The 21,815-nt window shown below is 44.3% G+C and overlaps 1 protein-coding gene across 1 annotated transcript in view; it reads right to left on the bottom strand.

Annotated features, from left to right (window-relative positions):
* Positions 1-2,259, bottom strand: part of LOC310864607 (seizure protein 6 homolog) — a gene marked incomplete at its 3' end in the record, with an annotated part of 64,939 nt that extends 62,680 nt beyond the window's left edge. The window contains exons 1-2 of the mRNA XM_083773295.1: positions 2,239-2,259; positions 384-517 (exon numbers count right to left, since the gene is read on the bottom strand). Coding sequence (XP_083629421.1) covers positions 384-517; positions 2,239-2,251 — 147 coding nt within the window. The 5' untranslated portion in view covers positions 2,252-2,259. The remainder of the gene's footprint in view (positions 1-383; positions 518-2,238) is intronic.
* Between the last annotated feature and the right edge of the window lie 19,556 nt (positions 2,260-21,815).

Genomic DNA, 21,815 nt, shown 5'->3' with positions numbered 1-21,815 from the left:
TCACTGTGAGCTTGTAGATCTGCTATTTTCATTTGTGCTTGTAGACCTGGCCACTTGTTTCTCTTGCAACATCTGGCAACACAGCAAGAGGGAGAGGAAGTTATGCACACACAAAATACTTCTGGGACATTGGAAACGGGTCAATAACGTGTCGCATTTCGCCAGCCAAATATCTTGCATTTTCGGGTCGTTTATTCGCGTCGCATCGCTAATTTGCCAATGTGTAAGGACCTTTAGTATTGTAAAATGAAGGACAAAAACCCACTTACAGTATGTTACAGTATTGCATCTACAGTACCTAAACATTACAGATTTTTCCACAAACCCAAGCTAGTCGGGTCATTGAGTCATTTTGATTGGATTTGAATGATGACAGCACTCACCTGAATTTCAATGCCATAGCCCAGATAGACTGTCACCAGGTAGGTGCATTCCATGCCAGAATCCAGTGTGATGGCAGGTTGCTGCACAATTTCGATGTCACCCTCGGGGTCAGTGAAATTCAGAGTGCAGGGCCCTGGAGGAGTCATAAAAAAGACATGTGATCCCTTTATCCCAGACCTTGATCCCTCCGACAGTCCACCTGTGTCGGAATAGTCCCGTGGCGGTCACACTCTCCAGGCTCCGTCTCATTCTGGGATTAGTGGATGAGACAAAGTGCAGGCCAAATTGGTTTGCCACATGAACAACTCTGTTATCGCCACTGAGCTCACTTGGCAGACCTAATTCTAAATTTCTCTGTCCTTGGGTCAGTGGCAGGTAGTACACCAAAAATTAAGCCAACATTTACTATATCGGCATTTACTATATGTAAGGGCGGTGGTGGCTCAGGGGGTAGAGTGTCCGGATGGTAACCGCAAGGTTGCCAGTTTGAACCCGGGCTCCCCCAGAGTTAGTGTCGAAGTGTTCTTGAGCAAGACTCTGAACCCCTAATTGCTCCTGATGAGCTGGTTGGTGCCTTGCATGGTTTTCACCGCCATCTGTGTATGCATGTGTGGGTGAATGTAATGCATGGGTGAATGTAATGCACAATCTATGTAAAGTGCCTTGGATAAAGCCACTAACTTATTTTGATAAATTAAAATGGTAGGCCAACAACTAATGGCATGAGCACAAATGATGAGTAGGCTATATAGTACTACAACTACAATTATCTACATAAGCCTTTTGGTATGAAAACCAGCATTGCTAATCCAAATCCAGTATCATACAAAACAAACCACCTGTAAATCGGGTGAGAACTCGGCAACTGCGCAACTATGGGAGATTATACATTTTACTCTGGTCATTAACTATGATATTTACCTTGTTGGTTTGATCATTTGATCATCTAAAATATATACAGAATATATATAAAATATATACAGAATATATATTTAAAGTGATATTTATTCAAGGAAGATCTTGGTTTGGGAGAGGTGCACTAGCACCCTCAGACTGCTTCTAGATTTGTTTTTGTTGAAAAGAATAAAATAATAATCAAGCTCATGATCACATGCTCAAAATAAGGACGCCAGGTTCAAGGTGGTTAACCCATTCTGACCTGAGATCAGATTCATACCAGGTTTCCGCCGGACACACACTGGTCTGATGAACCCATTCTGACCTGAGATCAGATTCTAAAAATGTCAGTCGTTCTTCGATTTTTCAAAAATAGCAGACCTACAAGCTCGTATCGCGCCACTCGGTGGCGCGATATGAGCTTGTAGATCTGCTATTTTTCAATAGCTAAAGCATAACATGATGCCGACACCAAAATGGGTGCCCGTTCAGAATGGGTTAAAGGAGCGAGGGATTTATTTCCCAACAATGACATGATGTCATGTTGGATACAGCACAAAAACAAGCAGCGCAGCAGGTGCTCTGAGTTTTTGATTAGACAGCGGTCTGTTAGTGTTAGCCTCACGTAGCGATACTAATATCACTGCGTGGATATTTGTCTCGTCCCTCTCAGTGTTAGATTTGTTTTCGCAATGTTTGAATACTGGGCCCTGGTTGGTTATAGTCTTGTTCCAGACGAATCTGGTTGGCGTCTCCATTTCGGCCGTGAAGCCCTTCCACAATTGAGAGGGGCCAGACATTATCTGCTAGGGGCAATTATGCATCGCAAAGGCAGGCTGGCTACGCGAGGCTACTGTTATTGACCCAGCGGTCATTATCCAGAAATAACACATAGTGAATTCAGCGATTGACCAATCGGAAGCAAGCATTCAGCCATCCTTGTAATGTTGACGGTACCTGACGTTTGCATGGTGGTGATGGTGGTGGTTGTAATAGTGCTTGTGGCAGTAGATGCGTTTCCTTGGCGCTCTCCTACTTCCGATGCTGTGGTCAGCTTGATGAGCGGACGGCCAGGACTGTCTTTGTTTTTTCCTGCTGTACTCTTTGCTCCCCTGCCCTCCGCTGTCCTCTCTGAGGTGGGTGCAGAGGGCGTCTCCACAGGAACCACACCCTGGCCGTAAGGCAGGCCTCTCAGGGTGGAAGGAGTCGTTGTGGTGGGGTGGTTTCCGTTGCTCTTAGTATGTGTCACATAGGTAGTCAGGGACTCTGTGGTCGCTGTCCCCACGTCTACCACTGTTCCTTTGTCTTCAGAGACCTTCTTCAGAGGCGCCGTGGGAGCGAATGTGGTCAGCGGGGCGGTCGTGGCGGCGGAGGTGGCGGTCGTGGCGATGTCCGAGAACGCCGGGGAATCCTCGTGGGGCACGAGCTGCGTGGCGGCCTCCCCTTCCTCCGGGACGGAGACGGGGGCAGAGCCTGGCACGGTGGGATCAGCGGCCAGAGACCCGTCGTCTCTGAAGAAGCGCTGGTCTCCCTGGAAGTCCTTGGTGAGCAGCCGCTCGTGGAGCAGCTGGCCCTTGAGGACGGACCAGCGGTTCTGGCCGTTCAGTGGCGAAGCTGTGCTGAGCGTTTGGTGGAGCTCGCCCTCTGTGTCCAGGAGGGTGCTGGAGGGGGTTAAGGTTCTTCTGTCCAGCTCTGCACTCTTCTGTCTCACACCATTTGTTTCTTCTGGTGTAGATACTAGAAAAGGATAAAGACAATATTGAAACCGTTATAATACATGAAACACATTTTCACCATGTTTTGTACTGTGTTAACACTTTTTGGCGAGTGGGATTATCATACAGCCTATGATGAATAATCTATGTCTATGCAAATCACATCAAAATATAGGCTATGTTATGGTTCAATATCAGTTTCACCGCAGTACCGATTATATGACTTTCCCGTGCGCTCTGGAGATGTCCATCCTCTAGCAAGCGCTTATGCTGTAAGTCTTAAAAAGCCAAATGTCCAGATATCTGAATAACTGTTGAACCTTTATGTTCCCGTTTAATTGGGTGACTGATTAAGCATCCAACCTAATACAGTAGATAGTTTTTAATACCTTTCTTTTAAATGTTTGTAATTGTGTCACCTGTTAATCCCATAATTACAACTACCTATTCATGTTAGAGATACTTAAGAGCCACTTAAGCGATGTTCAGTTACATCATCAAGTGAATAGTGGCTGCTGCATAATATTATGTTTAAATGCCGGTCAGATTGCCAGACAATGCTGCACCGCATGTCTACGATGGAACAAACTGATGTGGCCTCTCCTACACGACCTGAGAGCAGACATGAGATTTGAGCAGGCCGTACACTCAAGTCAGAGGGATGATAGATTGCTAAATCCTGTGATGGTGATCTTGGCGTACGCACGTTTCTCTGTCTGCGTAAGATTGATAAATGAGGGCCAGTATGTCTATCTGCTCACCACCATCACCATGGTGGGATGAGATTTTAATGATGCTGACAGATTGTTAGTGGCAGATTATGAGCAGAAGCAACATAAAGGAAAACAAATGACTGACTTCATTATGAATGTGCTCAAGTGGAGCTTTCTGGCAGGCAAATTATGTCGACTGTATACCTAAAAGACACCACATGAATCACTATAAGTTCTACAATTTTTGTCTGAAAGGGGGAGGGGGGGACGCAGGTTATTATTAGGGCATGCCTCCAGGCAGAGGTTTGTTGCAGTAAGTGGTAATTCCATTCAGCTTCTGCCATGGCAATTTCAGGCTCTCTATAGCAGCCCACAGCCACTGCTTCGAATAAATCCAATCGCTTCATTTGTCCTTTCAGACTTTGGAGATGGAGCAGCTCCTCTGTGACATGCATGTTGCCATCAATGCCTCAAAAATAAGCAGCTGGCATGCAGTGGCAGGGACAGATTAAGACTCATGGAGGACCCTGGCCTGGGCCAATTATCTTTTAAGGCCCCCCACTATGACCCACGCTACCCAGAAGAGGTTCACCCAAACACACTACTATGCATTCTTAACGCACACATGCCTTAAAACTGTGAGTTGTAAGGCATGTGTGCGTTAAGAATGCTCCCGTAGAGCTCCTCCTTCATCGTACAGGATTTACATTTTATAACCTAGTACTTACATGATATTTATTAAATAGAACATACATGTTACCTGAGTTAGTCAGATGGCTATATGGGAGGGTACTTGCACTGTAGAACATATTTGAACTATATTTAATATATATATATATGGCCCCCACGGGCTCTTGCAGTCAAGGGCCACTGGGCACATGGGCACTGGCCCCATTGACCCGGTGTATAATCCATCCAATTCTGGACCTTTTATATCAATGTTTTCATACCACACATTATAAAATAAACCCAAATAATCCTGCACTTTGTCACAGATTTGCTTTTGTATGTTTTTTATGTTCTCAATCCTCTATGCAACTGTGTTCCAAATTCCAAATCACATTTTCAAACGAGTCACAGGCCATTTTAAATCTCTTTGCTATCACGGCACGACACCCTGTCATGAACAGGTGTACTGGTGTAGTTTATTGAATTGTAGTTTATTTAGGTTCTCAACTGACTTTATTAGACTGATTATTGATTATTTAACACTAATATTTAACGCTGTTCCTGTCATTAGCAACTTATCGGGCACCCAATTTATCTGTCTAAGTCTCTTGACTAGACTCGGGAACGATTCACTTTTAGAAGAACACATCTTGACCAGACGACCCTGGACGATTACCGCCAGCACTAATTAAACAAATAGTTATTTCCAACAGTTCATTGTTCATTCTTTAACTAACTTGACTGTACTGTTTTCTGTACTGACACATTACTCTCTAATTGTACGCCAGAACATACTAGCTGCCTCTAGTAGTGGGACTGCCCTAAATATTGAAGGACAATACTGATTGAAGCAACACTCTGTATAGTCTTGGTCCCTGCATGTACGTACAAACGGGAATAATCCGCAATGTGTTTTGACACCTCTGTTATCTTGTACTCCGTGGGTGACAGTTTGCCTTAATGAGGCGGGAGAGCTGCAAGCACACTTCACATGGCTCTAAGATGAAAGGACGGTATTGAGACTGGCGGAAAATGAATGGCTTACATCACCCTTAGTATCCCAGGTGTTATGGAACCACTGCACCCCAACAGGTTGCATAAACCACAGAGCAGCCAATTAAGTGTGATGCAAGATAAACCTACGCATTATACAAAGGTTTTTGCCACACAAAGACGCGATCGAGCTATATTTTAAATTGTTGTGAAGCTGTGTTTCTTGTGTTTCTTTCAATTTTCATTTTTTTGGTTGGTTGCTACGCCAACCTTAGTGGTAACCAGGGACCTTGTTAGTGACCCTTCATCTCTTCATCTGTTTTCCTTCTTGGTAATCATTATTCTTTCTTTCTTTTCTCCTTTGGTTTGTGACTACTTTGACGATGCAATGAGCTGCAGACAGGGAATTTGTGCACCAGGTGTATATCTTTTTATTTATCAAGGCTATGTCCAGGGGCTGTGCTTGTACCTCAAGCTACCTCACGCTAGGTAAACAAACTATATATGTTATAGATAATGTAGCTCCTGAACTATGTGCCACATGGCTCGGAAATTATTGCGTCCCTAGCTGGACTAAGCATGAAGGTCCATGAAAAGAGAAAATATTGTAGTCTCATGTGGTACTTCGCTCTCATGCAAAGTTTGTGTAATCGCACCTATACAAGACAGGACGTTTTGCACTGAATACTTTTCATCAGGAATTCCAATCAAGAGCATTTACTGTAGCTTGAAATGTCACATGCCATGTATATTGGCATGGGAGCTACACAGTGTGCAGTCAGTGTCACGCTTTGTTCTCCATCTTTTCATGTCTTGTTAGGGTTGATAATAATAAGCCTGCTAATTTAGCTGCTTGTCAGAAGATAACGAGTTCACCCTAAAATGTGTTTAAAGGTTCTAAAAATGACTCCCACAGCAGCAAATGTACATTCTGTCGGCCCTCTCTCCCCTTTCCTGCACATTACTGTATCAAATAAAGGCAAAAAAGCCATCAAAAATATCTTTAAAAAAAAAAGCATTCTGCTTTTAAGGCCTTTCTGCATTTTGCATTACAGAATTCTGCACACTGTTAGTGTAAGAGTGTGATCGTGCCATTCAAGAGGACAAGTGAACCATTTCTTTCCACGGCCTCTTGTGGGCTGACAGAGAGTTGACACGTGGCATTAGATTTCCACTGGCAGGCTCGACAACGCCACATTTATCTTTGTGGGCTACAGAAGAAATTCAAAGGCCTTTTGATGTTCCAAGATGGAGTGGAAACATTTCCTTGTAGCCTCATTCTGTCAGAGTTAGAGCAGCCAAAGTGTTTTTTAAAGGTAAACTAAGTACTAAGGAGATGTAATAGGACTCCATGCAGGATTGTGGTATATATATTAACCACCACCGGCCTTTTCAAAGCCAAACCTGAACTGCAACGGACTGTAGCCTGTACCCTCCAGTGAAAGGCACGTGAAAGATTTAATCTTATCCAAATTGGCTTATTGGTGGACAGTGGCCGGATGGGCATCACAAACATCCCGACTTGATTGGCCAACAAATGTCACAAACATGACATCTGCCCGGGTTTGATTGGCCAAGCTTTGCGTGCCATAGTATTATGATCAGCACTATTAGATTTCCAGGCTGCAAAGTGGCCTGAAAATCTAGATGTTATCAATCTCCTAGGAGCTTGAACATATAATCTGAAGTGAGGGGCACCTTGTAATGTTGAAATGAAGCATCATTTTGACTTTTATAAGCCTGCACATGTGGCAGAGTCACTTCCAAAAAACACTAAATACTCCATATTTCCTCAAATGCGTTTTTTTTTTATACAGATAGTTTTCTGTTGAAACTTGTAAGTTGATCCTCTCTCTTCTCTATCAGTCCTCTATGACTTGGCCCTTGACCATTCAATTGCTGCCAGGTTGCTGGCCTTCAGTCAGAATATTGAGTGAGAGCAGAGCCTTGGGTTAAACCAGAGTTTCTCATACGCGGATCGATAGAGGATCAATGTGTTCACCACGCTGATTACAGAGCAGAAAGAACTGTTACTGCACCGCTCTCATCCACAAAATCCTAATTGGATGTTCTCAGTTGCTGTTTCATAGACTGTACAATGGCGCTGTAAATTCATTCCAAAATGTATCTGCATCGGTCCACTTGTAATTCAGTGTTTACAGAACAGGACCTGAAGCAGATGCCAAAATTATCCAGAGTGAATTGCAAATCGCAAGACAGGAGTATTCGGCATGAAGCGAACTAACAACCGAATAAACTCAGCTCAGTCTGCTGTCAAGTACATAGAGAGAGAGAGCCAAGAAAACAATTTAGTGTTACAATGCATCTACGATAGCATATTTCTATTATAGACTATGCATTGTCATGATTTTGACTAAATCAAGTTACATCCGTACTCCAATAGCCAGTATTATTTGTTGATGATAAAATCAACTTAATCTAGTTCCCTATCCGAGCTTGAGCGTACCTTTTTATTGGCACAACTGACAGTTTAATAGACTTGAACAAATAAAGAACATGTTTAAAGGCAAAGATCTGAGCCATCGCAACCCTTCACTGGACTCTCTCACATACAAAAATGCTTCAATAGTAGATGGCTAAAAAGCTACTCCCACGGCTTATGAACGAACCAGTCAGGAAAAAGAAAAATCAGCTTGGGAAATGTTAATACCATTCTGACCGGGCACCCATTTTGGTGTTGGCATCATGTTATGCTTTAGCTATTGAAAAATAGCAGATCTACAAGCTCATATCGCGCCACCGAGTGGCGCGATATGAGCTTGTAGGTCTGCTATTTTTGAAAAAAATCGAACAACGACTGACATTTTTAGAATCTGATCTCAGGTCAGAATGGGTTTCAACAGACCAGTGTGTGTCCAGTGGAAACCTCGTATGAATCTGATCTCAGGTCAGAATGGGTTAAAACAATGTTCTATTCCACGTTCCCCTCTTTCACAAGCTGTCAATCCAAGCAAATAATAATAAAATAAAATAATGATCTGCAAGTGCCTGAAACGGCTAGTATGATAAGAAATAATTATTGTACTGTACATCTCTATACTATATCTATCTGAGCTGCTTTCATCAAGTATGAATCAATTCTTCTTCTTGGTGTTAGCCAAACTTGCTTCCTCTGAGAAAACATGTTTAAATTGAGATATTTTTGTACAACCTTGCGAATCTTGTATTATTGTCAGACTTGCTGACAAAAATGAAATGAGCCTTACCCTGCCTCATTTCTCAGACATGCTCAGTGATCTCCACTTCCAAGTAATTATCTTTCGAGGACTCCAATCAGGTGTAAAAGTAATATGCTGACTTGTCTGAGTCCCTGACAGATGCCGCACTGGGAGTGAACCTATAAGCGCTGTGCTGTCAGAGCAATGTGATACTGACATATCCTTAAACGGCCCTCACGATAGAACTTCTATCTTTAACCAAGCACACCAGTCAGTCGAGTGCTGTATACTCCTATACGATCACAAAACATTGTTAAACGGACAGTGAAATTAAGATGAACAAAAGTGTACAAGAGCAGCATGCCCGTGTGAATTATTTGAACATATTGAGGTTTGTGTTTGCTCATCTTTATGGCCTGACCTCAAAAACACAAAATGTTAACCTTCTAAAGCACAGGTTACAAGGCGCCGCGAGGCGAGGCAAATTCCCTGATGCCGTAGGCTCAAGATGAGTTGTGCAGAATATAGAACATTGTAGTTACATTATGTGATATCTCTGCACTCAGCTATACAGTACCGGTACAGGATGTTGTTTTTATTAGAATATTGCAAATATATAATCATTTAAGACACTAGGGGCTGTATTTTGCGTGTCTTAAGTACCAGGTCTTATTACTTAACTTAAGACCTGGAGGCGTGGTCAATGCCATTTGGCTATTCTGAGTGGCCAAAGAGCATTGACCATGCCTCCACGTCTTAAGTTAAGTAATAAGACCTGGTACTTAAGACACGCAAAATACAGCCCTAGAGGTTCAAGCCCTCACACGTTGCACAAGCCGATGCGATTCATGGCGGGTTTTTTTCTCCTTTTGTCTGATGCCATGTCATAGTGAACTCTATATGGTTATTTCTGAGTCATAGTGACAGGGCAGTGGTGAATTTTAATATATAGGATGGATACCCAACTGGCTTGCAAGCTTTTGTGTTCAAAAGAGATGCAGCCGAGAAACGTTGACAATTCAAAATCTACCATATTGAAAGTGAATAATGGGTTCCAATGTTTTGGAATAATAATAATTCAAAGCTAAATGTTCGCACCCATCAGTGCGGAACCAATGATGGGTCCTACAGTATGTGCTCAGCCCACACCGCCCAACGATAGTTATGTGTGACATTACTGTAGATGTGGAAGTTTGGGCTTTTCTATTGATCGAGCTGTTATGACCCAACGAGAGAGAATCCTCCTCAAGATGACAACACCCTGCAGCCCCGGCTCTCCGGCTGAATATCAATGGAGTAATCAGAGGTTGTTAATAAGACGGGACAGGCCCCCCGTGGCAGGGCACTGATTGACATCAACCTCCTGATATCGCACAGAGACTTTTCCCCGTTATTATTCCAGGGAGCCAGTAGACAAGAGAATCAATAGGCACTTTCCGACCACGATCAGATACAAGGCTGTCGGGTGACTTTACATGACTCCTTTTCATGGCCTTCGCTAAAGGCTTGGACACACCTGCAAATAGTGAATTCATCCTCCGACGGGTGAAAGTGAGAGAGGAGCTGGGAATGGGCATCGTGCTGATTGCTCCAAGTGGTATTGGAGGCAGTGGAAGGTGTCTGCACTGGACTATGTTAACCCATTCTGACCCGAGATCAGATAAAAAAAAATGTCTATTACATCCTGACAGTTTCATTATTAACCCATTCTGACCTGAGATCAGATTAAAAAAATGTCAGTCGTTCTTCGATTTTTCAAAAATAGCAGACCTACAAGCTCATATCGCGCCACTCGGTGGCGCGATATGAGCTTGTAGATCTGCTATTTTTCAATAGATAAAGCATAACATGATGCTAACACCAAAATGGGTGCCCGGTCAGAATGGGTTAAGCTATTATAGGGAAGAATGAAATGACAAAGCTGATAAATGATTCCATTAGTCCTCTTGATGAATGGCTAATTTCATCTAGTCCATGGGCAAACATTGGGATGTGGCAGTGAAAATAAAGAGAAGAATGAGTATCCTGCTGTTGGAAATGGACAAACCCCACCATTGTGTGTTACGTAGCTCTAGTCTGGAATCCAGATCGATTCGCTATGTTAGTCTTTTTCTAACTTTCCTGTCTGGCAAGGGTCCTATTTGATTCGTATTTCAATTATGTATAGGCAAGTCAGGAAGTTACTTGAGTTTTTACATTGGAAGACACAGGTCGGAACTTCCAGACCCGCCACAGGAACGCACCTAGGGTGCCGGCCCGGTTCCAGCAAGCAGCCCCGCGTCCGAACTGGTTGAGAAATGACAGAGTTACCATGTGGGGGGTCCCCGGAACTTCGACAACGACGAACGCAGCATTGTCCAGGGTCTCACAGCACACCATTACTCCAACTGTGTCCATACTTGCCACAAATATGGTTCACTGTTCTGGCTATGCAGTGGTTGGGGTGAGTGAGACATGGCTTGATGAGTCAGTAAAATGCAGAACTGGAAATCCAAAATGTCAGTATAACTAGGAGAGATCCAAATAGCCATGGGGGCAGGGTATGCCTTTATATTAGGAGGGACTTGGCATTTAACCTACGTCATGATTTGTTCAAGATAAACCTTGAAGCTCTAACCGTCGAAATTCCTCTGCCAAAGACACAACCTATACTGACAGGAGTCTGTCCGCTATAATAGACCACCCAAGCAGAGTGATTTTTATGAGCAGTCATGTAATGACAGTCAGGGGTTTGCAGAATATTAATGTATTCTTGTTGGCTTCAACACGAATGGAATGGCAAAAGACCATATTCACACGTCATGGTCTTAAACCACTGATTAGTGAACCAACTACAGTAACAGATATAAGGGAATGGAATCCATACTGGATTTAGACCATCGACTGCTCTCTACATGTTTAATACACCGGATCACATCAAAGATTATGTTGCAGGACCACAAGTGTTTTATTACGCTTTTATGTGTATACCGGTATCTGGGTTTAAGTTGTATTGTGTATACTCGTATTTATTTTCCAAAATCAAATCAAATCTACATTTTATAGGGTTCTTTGCTCCACATTTTGGCCAGGAGGCGGCCTGTTGCACTGCATTTGGTTACCTATCGAATTCTGTTAGCTGCCCCACATTTTGGCCAGGAGGCGGCCTGTTGCACTGCATTTGGTTACCTATCGAATTCTGCTAGCTGCCCCACATTTTGGCCAGGAGGCGGCCTGTCCCGTCAATGTGGGCAGGTAACAGAGTCGTCTGAGTAACCGGATCCGGTGTAACAGTGTACCATGTCCCGGTTGTGGAAACATAAACAATGTATATTGCGGTGACTTTTGATGCTTTACCAGGACCAAAAGGAAAGACATGAAAAAGATGTAGCTGCCAATGGCTTTAGACCCATGCGGTAATAGTATTATGTAAAACACTTTTTAATCAGCTCAGAGTTACACGTTATCACAGACACGCTCAATAACCTGCCAATACTTGCCACTTTATACTTGAGTGTGTGAACTGGCTAAACAAATGGACTCGATATACATTATAAATCAATATAGGCATATGGATTTAATACAGACATGATCTGATATGTGTGTGTGTGTGTGTGTGTGTGTGTGTGTGTGTGTGTGTGTGTGTGTGTGTGTGTGTGTGTGTGTGTGCGTGCGTGCCTCAGTGTACTGTATATGTATATTAAATTATATATATAATTTTACAAATGAGGGGCTGTTAAACTGAGCTAAATGTAGGCCTGATACTGATGTACCGTGCATGTTAAAATCACGTTTTTACATTTCGCAAACAAACTGCCTATTTCTTGTCGAGGTGCCCACAACGTTTAGCTTCCCACATGGGCACATCTGTTTGGCTCAAACCCCTGAAGGGGGCTTTTTATCTAGTCAATATAAAAGGTGGAAATTGTAATTAATGGGCACATAGGCAGGAAGAACAACGGGAAAGCTTTAAACAGGAAAAGGTCACCTTTTTATTTCTTAGACAGTAATTGTCCTTCTCAAAGGCACAGGGGCACAGGAGGCACAGGACTCATGATTCATTTCCAGAAGCTCAAAAAGCCCTCTTCCTGTTTGCTTGCAGCAAAATGGATATGACATTGATATCTGCACCCTGCCTTCTTTAAGTGGAACCTTTAATTTATTTCAGCCTGTCTGTTGTGTTTCACTTCATTGAGCATGTGTCCTTCAGAGGAGCTTTAAACAAACTGTATCTTAATGGTGCCAGTGAGCTCCCAAGCCCTGACCTTTAGCTGGTGCAGAGCCAAAGCAGAGCTATCCCATGACACCATTAGTAGTATGACAGCTATTAGGGCGTCCATAGTATTCTAACAACAAAGTACTGTGGGCGCACGCACGCACGCACACACACACACATGCCACACACGCCACACACGCCACACACACACACACACACACACACACACACACACACACACACACACACACACACACACACACACACACACACACACACAGAAAGAAATCTTAGCCTTGCACACGAACAAAGTATGGAGAGCAATTTGCTCCCTCTAGACCAGAGTATGTGTTCAGAAAGGCTTCTGTCGCTGATTACTATACGAGATGACCGACAATGCTCTGAAAATGAAGATTAAGTACCTACACCTTCTCTGACAAGAGAGACCTTCTCTAGCTGCGTGGCTAATATCACTTTCTCCCCTGCCTCAAGTGATCTCCCAGCCCTATAACAATTCAATCAGTGAGGATGAAAAGGTATAGTGTCTAGATTCAAGCACCATGAAGAAGCCGGCAACAGCCTTACCCAGTGAACAGTGGCAAGAGAACAGATGCGATCTCACTGGTTAGATGATGAATTTGGGAGAAATGTATTTCTGCAGAGGGGATTGACATGGAGCGGTCTGACTGTCCCACTAGAGAGGCTGTCGAGCATCAGTCACTATCAGTGGTGGAAAAAAGCACTCGTATGTAATTGGCCGCCGACCCCCATCTGGAAATATGTTGTTCCAGGGACCCCCCTTTAACCCAAAGATTTGAGTTAAAAATGTTCGCTCTGAAAGAATATATATTCAAAGATTTGCGCCACATTTTGAAGATTTTTTTCCAAAATGGCAGATCTACAAGCTCTTATCGTGGCACTCGCTGGCGCTATGAGCTTGTAGATCTGCTATTTTTCAACAGCTAAAGAATAAGATAATGCTTAACACCGTCTTGAATGGGTTAAGTAAACGTATCGATGCTGCAATGTAGAACTACTCCGTCACAAGTAAAAGTCCGGAATTCAAAATGTACTTGGATAAAAGTATTGATATAAACAGTATTGATATCAATACTTCTACAAAAGTAGAAAGTACTCAAGTTTTCAAATGTAACGAACATCTTTTGAAAATAGCAGATCTACAGGCTCACAATGCGTGTGTATTGTATATATTTTTAATAATAATCAAAATCTAAGTAACTAAAAGTTTTCAAATAAATGTAGTGGAGTAAAAGTACATTATTTTGAGGGAGCGTTTGGTTTATTCGACAGGGAGTGAATCTCCCTTCAGACTATAGACCATGCAGTACTGTCAGATATTATGAAGAATAGGCATCGTCATGGCGTTAAGGCCATTTCATTTTCTTCCCTCTAAACACGCAGGGAAATTGACGGAAAGACACCCCCATAAAGGAGGGCGTGTGTGTGTGTGTGTGTGTGTGTGTGTGTGTGTGCCATTGGAATAAAGAACTAGCTGGAGGGTTATGACCAATGGCAAACCACTATAACCAGATATCTGTCTGTCACTCACCTAAGACGTCCACAGACGTCCTGGGCACTAAATGCGGTAATTCATAGGACGTCTGTGGACGTCTTGGGCACAAAATGTGTTAACATTTGCCCTCTTGAGTCTCTCCCCTCTCACCCACTATAAACAGATAACGGATCATATCCTTATAGGACCGACGGACCCATGTTCAACTGCTGTTCACATGGAACCCTTCTCCACCTTCAAAGTTCTCATTTGAATATTTGCTACTGCATATCTATGATAATATAGCCTAATACTGCCCTACAAAGCCAGAGGGCGGTAACTATACGCTCAAGGTGAAACTGAGGTAATTGTCTTTAAAGTTTTTCAACTGGCCAGCCAAATGGGTTCTATCAGTTAGGCTATACGTGTTATAAAGTGATATTACTATAATTGTACCATGGAGTCAATTCTCACGCCCCAAAAATCTGAATGGTTGATATTTGACCTCCAAAATATATTTACCGCACTCATTTTGAGTTAGGTTTAGTATATCGCCTTTTCTCTCAAACAAAACAAATTTAAACTCTGAAACTTTGTCACAAGATTTAAAAAAATATGTTTTTTAAAAGTTACTTCACTCTGGCAGAATAGTCCATATCTAGCACATCATTTGGATATCTTTTTATAATTATACAAAATAAGAAAATAAGAAAAAAAAAGCGAAACAAAAAAAACAACAAAAAACACAGCTCATCTGCTAGTAGCCTTGGGCGAGGTTCTGCATAGAGTGATTGGAGTCACAATGAAGCCAGATGAAAAAGAAAGGGGTGTTCCGCAGGCTGTGCGCATTTTGTTATTTTTATCAATACATCATATACCTTCTTCCGTATAATTATACAGAAATGGCTCAAAATGAGAAAGGTTCACCATAACGACCGAGAAGGCAGAGGGTAGCTGAATGGAATAGTATAAGCAATTTAATTGCACACTGCTATGTTTTTTAGGATTTTTTGCAGCGTTTTTCCGCTGGTTTTCCAAAAAAACGCGTCCAGTCTACAAGGACCTTTACTGTACCACACTATGTCATTTTAAAGAAAGTACCACAACTCCATCACATTCAATATACAAATACAATAGTCTACATTTTTCCTTGTACGGTTAGCTAGCTATTGGCAAATGTGTGTGTGAAATACAAATAGCGAAAATTGCCCTAGATTACACCCTATTGTTACAGGTTAGGAACTGCACCATGCCATACAATGGGTGGGAGGGAGGGAGGGAGGGAGAGAGAGAGATGTCAAGCACAGGTATTTTAATATGCTGGCTGCATGTAATGCTGAAATGAATTTCATGCGGGTTGGCAGGGGAATGCCACAGAGCAAAGCCAGGTGAGGCCCGTGAGTACACAAATCAGGAAACATAAATGCTGTAAACCAAAACACAAGCTGCCTATTGGGAGGTGAAGGGAAATAATATTAACGTGGACAGTGATGGATGATTCTCCTGCCTGTGGTCTGGTAGATACAGAGTCCTTTGCAGCAGCGGTGCACTATTTTCTAGCACGTAGTGGAGAGGCATGATGCCTATTTCTATGGCTTTCAGAATTTACTAGGTTTCGCAGAGTTATATTTTCTGAGCACTAACAATGGGTACTTATATTTCCCTTTTAACATTTGACACCCAGTTTGACAAAAGCAAAACTGCAGACTGGGAGCTAAATAACTAAGTCCATTTAATGCAATTTCACTCTCGATGTGCATGTACTGCATGGTTTGGAGCTACACACGCACGTCATCTTTCTGTGAGTCTGAAAATGGTGACTGCAGCTTGTCATGCATTAATTGCCAGCACATTGCACAGGGTGGCTGAACTGACCATGACGGTTAGAACAAGCAGACCCATGGGGAACTGAGATGGGTATCTGGGGGGAACCAAGGAGGTCACCCCCATGCACACCCTCTGTGTCCTTCCTCTAATTTAGACCTTGACCTTCAGGTTAGGATGGATTGAATGTTGCAGAGAGAGGGCTGTTTGGAATTGAAATCATAATTGTACCAATTTTGAACAAGGCTGTTTAGCAAATGACAGGCGCACCAATTGTGATGATTGTGCTGTGTAATATCTGAACCCAACAATCCTATGACGCAAGACAATATTCTGTATTCTGTGAGCTTTTGTGCGTCCGTCTGTGTTTGTGTCCATGGACACAAGGATGGTAATAATATTATATCAATGGTGATTGTCTTGCTGTGGTGTACAACTTTTTTCTCAGGGCAGACTTATAAACATATTAACATATGGCATCCTACAGTACATAATTCCATGCTCTGTAGTGCATAGGCTTTAATATACTGTACGGAGTGTACGATATATTAACAGGAAATGAGAGGGATGATGGAACTGATGGATTCTCTTGGCCAATTGTGCTGATGCACTTGAATAACACAAACAAAATACTATACTGTCACCAGATTGCATCTGCTTTGTGGGAGGCAGTCCCAGAATTCAGGAAGTTCTGTGATGATTTACATTTACAGTACATGTAGAACTGGGGAGGTAAGACAAAAACCCTGCAAAAGAATAACAGATCTACAAGCTCACACTGAGTCGCCATGTGACACTGTATGCGCCTGTATAGATGTGCTATTTTCGAAAATACTTGAAATAAATTGAAAGTACAGTAGGTTCTGAGTTGTGGGTTCCAGTGGGGCCCAAATTAGGTTCTGAGAACTGAGCGTATGGAAACACATGCAGAACCGTGAAATACGTTATAGTTATTTTAGTGGAAAAGAGCCATAAGTATATGCTTGTTGTTGTTGTGGTTTTTGTTGTTGTTGTTGTTGTTGTTATTATTATTATCATTATCATTATCATTATCATTATCATTATCATTATTATTAATTTATCCCATTCTGACCGGGCACCCATTTTGGTGTCAGCATCATCTTATGCTTTAGCTATTTAAAAATAGCAGATCTACAAGCTCATATCGCGCCACCGAGTGGTGCGATACGAGCTTGTAGGTCTGCTATTTTTGAAAAAATCGAAGAACGACTGACATTTTTAGAATCTGATCTCAGGTCAGAATGGGTTAATCAGACCAGTGTGTGTCCAGTGGAAACCTCGTGTGAATCTGATCTCAGGTCAGAATGGGTTAACTAATTTTACAGAGACAATCTGGAGATTGGGTCTTGGATACAAATGAGGTCCTCCTGGCAGAATCCCAGCCAGGCAGACTGCAGGTCACATTAATGAAGAAATATGACTGTAGCCTCTGAGAGGTGGGAGTGCCAGGCAGCTTTATGGGAGATCAACAGCCCTCCTATGTCCTCCTGCAGCTTATCACTGGGGTTCAAATGTGTCTGCTTATAACTTGTCCAACCATTGTTATGATTGTTACGAGTGTAGGAATTCCTTCACATTGTTAATATTACAGGTACAGCTTTATAGAAGTAATTAGATAAGACCCTGGCCAGACATGTCTAGTGATTTTTATTTTGTAAACACAGATCTATGTTTCATAACAGCATACATTCGGGAAGGGTTTGATTGATTTATATATCTATATCTATATAATGCTTACTATATATCTATCTATATATTTTATGGCACTCTGCTATGTTATTTCTCGATAGCAGAACTCTGCTCTGTGTTGTCGTTGCAAGGCAAGTGAGAAATTGTAAGCTTGTTTAATACAATTATAGTAAATAGCCATGTAATAAGCAGGATGATACAGCTTTGCATTGAACCTGCTTCAGTTTAACATGAATAATTACGCATAAGTAGTAGGCTAATCTTAAGCTACATTGTTTACATTGCTACGTACAGTATATGCATGTGGTTCCAACCGTAGAATCTAACAGACTAATCATTTTTAAATCTATTTTAAACAGACCTTTGGCTTGCTCTTGTATTTTGTGCCAACCGTCTCTTTAGAAAGCATTTCCTGAAGAGGATCCTAGTGATGGAAACGTTGAATCTTAATAAACCAGTGGAGCTGAGTATTACCAGTGTTGCAGACTCTATTCTTTTCTCCTGTATTGCCGTTTGTCCAGTACTTGGGCTAGAGTGGATGGGCATGCATCACCTTAACATTAACACTATTTTTACATGGGAATCTTTTAGTGGTTCAGACAGCTATGTGTGTGGCTGTGTCTGTCCCTGGCTGTAGACAGCTATGTGTGTGGCTGTGTCTGTCCCTGGCTGTATAGACAGCTATGTGTGTGGCTGTGTCTGTCCCTGGCTGTAGACAGCTATGTGTGTGGCTGTGTCTGTCCCTGGCTGTAGACAGCTATGTGTGTGGCTGTGTCTGTCCCTGGCTGTAGACAGCTATGTGTGTGGCTGTGTCTGTCCCTGGCTGTAGACAGCTATGTGTGTGGCTGTGTCTGTCCCTGGCTGTAGACAGCTATGTGTGTGGCTGTGTCTGTCCCTGGCTGTAGACAGCTATGTGTGTGGCTGTGTCTGTCCCTGGCTGTAGACAGCTATGTGTGTGGCTGTGTCTGTCCCTGGCTGTAGACAGCTATGTGTGTGGCTGTGTCTGTCCCTGGCTGTAGACAGCTATGTGTGTGGCTGTGTCTGTCCCTGGCTGTAGACAGCTATGTGTGTGGCTGTGTCTGTCCCTGGCTGTAGACAGCTATGTGTGTGGCTGCAGTGTCTGTCCCTGGCTGTAGACAGCTATGTGTGTGGCTGTGTCTGTCCCTGGCTGTAGACAGCTATGTGTGTGGCTGTGTCTGTCCCTGGCTGTAGACAGCTATGTGTGTGGCTGTGTCTGTCCCTGGCTGTAGACAGCTATGTGTGTGGCTGTGTCTGTCCCTGGCTGTAGACAGCTATGTGTGTGGCTGTGTCTGTCCCTGGCTGTAGACAGCTATGTGTGTGGCTGTGTCTGTCCCTGGCTGTAGACAGCTATGTGTGTGGCTGTGTCTGTCCCTGGCTGTAGACAGCTATGTGTGTGGCTGTGTCTGTCCCTGGCTGTAGACAGCTATGTGTGTGGCTGTGTCTGTCCCTGGCTGTAGACAGCTATGTGTGTGGCTGTGTCTGTCCCTGGCTGTAGACAGCTATGTGTGTGGCTGTGTCTGTCCCTGGCTGTAGACAGCTATGTGTGTGGCTGTGTCTGTCCCTGGCTGTAGACAGCTATGTGTGTGACTGTGTCTGTCCCTGGCTGTAGACAGCTATGTGTGTGGCTGTGTCTGTCCCTGGCTGTAGACAGCTATGTGTGTGGCTGTGTCTGTCCCTGGCTGTAGACAGCTATGTGTGTGGCTGTGTCTGTCCCTGGCTGTAGACAGCTATGTGTGTGGCTGTGTCTGTCCCTGGCTGTAGACAGCTATGTGTGTGGCTGTGTCTGTCCCTGGCTGTAGACAGCTATGTGTGTGGCTGTGTCTGTCCCTGGCTGTAGACAGCTATGTGTGTGGCTGTGTCTGTCCCTGGCTGTAGACAGCTATGTGTGTGGCTGTGTCTGGCTGTAGACAGCTATGTGTGTGGCTGTCCCTGGCTGTAGACAGCTATGTGTGTGGCTGTGTCTGGCTGTAGACAGCTATGTGTGTGGCTGTGTCGGTCCCTGGCTGTAGACAGCTATGTGTGTGGCTGTGTCTGTCCCTGGCTGTAGACAGCTATGTGTGTGGCTGTGTCGGTCCCTGGCTGTAGACAGCTATGTGTGTGGCTGTGTCTGTCCCTGGCTGTAGACAGCTATGTGTGTGGCTGTGTCTGTCCCTGGCTGTAGACAGCTATGTGTGTGGCTGTGTCTGTCCCTGGCTGTAGACAGCTATGTGTGTGGCTGTGTCTGTCCCTGGCTGTAGACAGCTATGTGTGTGGCTGTGTCTGTCCCTGGCTGTAGACAGCTATGTGTGTGGCTGCAGTGTCTGTCCCTGGCTGTAGACAGCTATGTGTGTGGCTGTGTCTGTCCCTGGCTGTAGACAGCTATGTGTGTGGCTGTGTCTGTCCCTGGCTGTAGACAGCTATGTGTGTGGCTGTGTCTGTCCCTGGCTGTAGACAGCTATGTGTGTGGCTGTGTCTGTCCCTGGCTGTAGACAGCTATGTGTGTGGCTGTGTCTGTCCCTGGCTGTAGACAGCTATGTGTGTGGCTGTGTCTGTCCCTGGCTGTAGACAGCTATGTGTGTGGCTGTGTCTGTCCCTGGCTGTAGACAGCTATGTGTGTGGCTGTGTCTGTCCCTGGCTGTAGACAGCTATGTGTGTGGCTGTGTCTGTCCCTGGCTGTAGACAGCTATGTGTGTGGCTGTGTCTGTCCCTGGCTGTAGACAGCTATGTGTGTGGCTGTGTCTGTCCCTGGCTGTAGACAGCTATGTGTGTGGCTGTGTCTGTCCCTGGCTGTAGACAGCTATGTGTGTGGCTGTGTCTGTCCCTGGCTGTAGACAGCTATGTGTGTGGCTGTGTCTGTCCCTGGCTGTAGACAGCTATGTGTGTGGCTGTGTCTGTCCCTGGCTGTAGACAGCTATGTGTGTGGCTGTGTCTGTCCCTGGCTGTAGACAGCTATGTGTGTGGCTGTGTCTGTCCCTGGCTGTAGACAGCTATGTGTGTGGCTGTGTCTGCCCCTGGCTGTAGACAGCTATGTGTGTGGCTGTGTCTGTCCCTGGCTGTAGACAGCTATGTGTGTGGCTGTGTCTGTCCCTGGCTGTAGACAGCTATGTGTGTGGCTGTGTCTGTCCCTGGCTGTAGACAGCTATGTGTGTGGCTGTGTCTGTCCCTGGCTGTAGACAGCTATGTGTGTGGCTGTGTCTGTCCCTGGCTGTAGACAGCTATGTGTGTGGCTGTGTCTGTCCCTGGCTGTAGACAGCTATGTGTGTGGCTGTGTCTGTCCCTGGCTGTAGACAGCTATGTGTGTGGCTGTGTCTGTCCCTGGCTGTAGACAGCTATGTGTGTGGCTGTGTCTGTCCCTGGCTGTAGACAGCTATGTGTGTGGCTGTGTCTGTCCCTGGCTGTAGACAGCTATGTGTGTGACTGTGTCTGTCCCTGGCTGTAGACAGCTATGTGTGTGGCTGTGTCTGTCCCTGGCTGTAGACAGCTATGTGTGTGGCTGTGTCTGTCCCTGGCTGTAGACAGCTATGTGTGTGGCTGTGTCTGTCCCTGGCTGTAGACAGCTATGTGTGTGGCTGTGTCTGTCCCTGGCTGTAGACAGCTATGTGTGTGGCTGTGTCTGTCCCTGGCTGTAGACAGCTATGTGTGTGGCTGTGTCTGTCCCTGGCTGTAGACAGCTATGTGTGTGGCTGTGTCTGTCCCTGGCTGTAGACAGCTATGTGTGTGGCTGTGTCTGGCTGTAGACAGCTATGTGTGTGGCTGTCCCTGGCTGTAGACAGCTATGTGTGTGGCTGTGTCTGGCTGTAGACAGCTATGTGTGTGGCTGTGTCGGTCCCTGGCTGTAGACAGCTATGTGTGTGGCTGTGTCTGTCCCTGGCTGTAGACAGCTATGTGTGTGGCTGTGTCGGTCCCTGGCTGTAGACAGCTATGTGTGTGGCTGTGTCTGTCCCTGGCTGTAGACAGCTATGTGTGTGGCTGTGTCTGTCCCTGGCTGTAGACAGCTATGTGTGTGGCTGTGTCTGTCCCTGG

The sequence above is a fragment of the Protomyctophum parallelum genome, assembly GCF_964188405.1.
Source record: "Protomyctophum parallelum genome assembly, chromosome: 1".
Classification (NCBI taxonomy): Eukaryota; Metazoa; Chordata; class Actinopteri; order Myctophiformes; family Myctophidae; genus Protomyctophum; species Protomyctophum parallelum.
The sequence above is the reverse complement of the archived record's forward strand: the minus strand, read 5'-3'. Positions and strand labels throughout refer to the sequence as shown.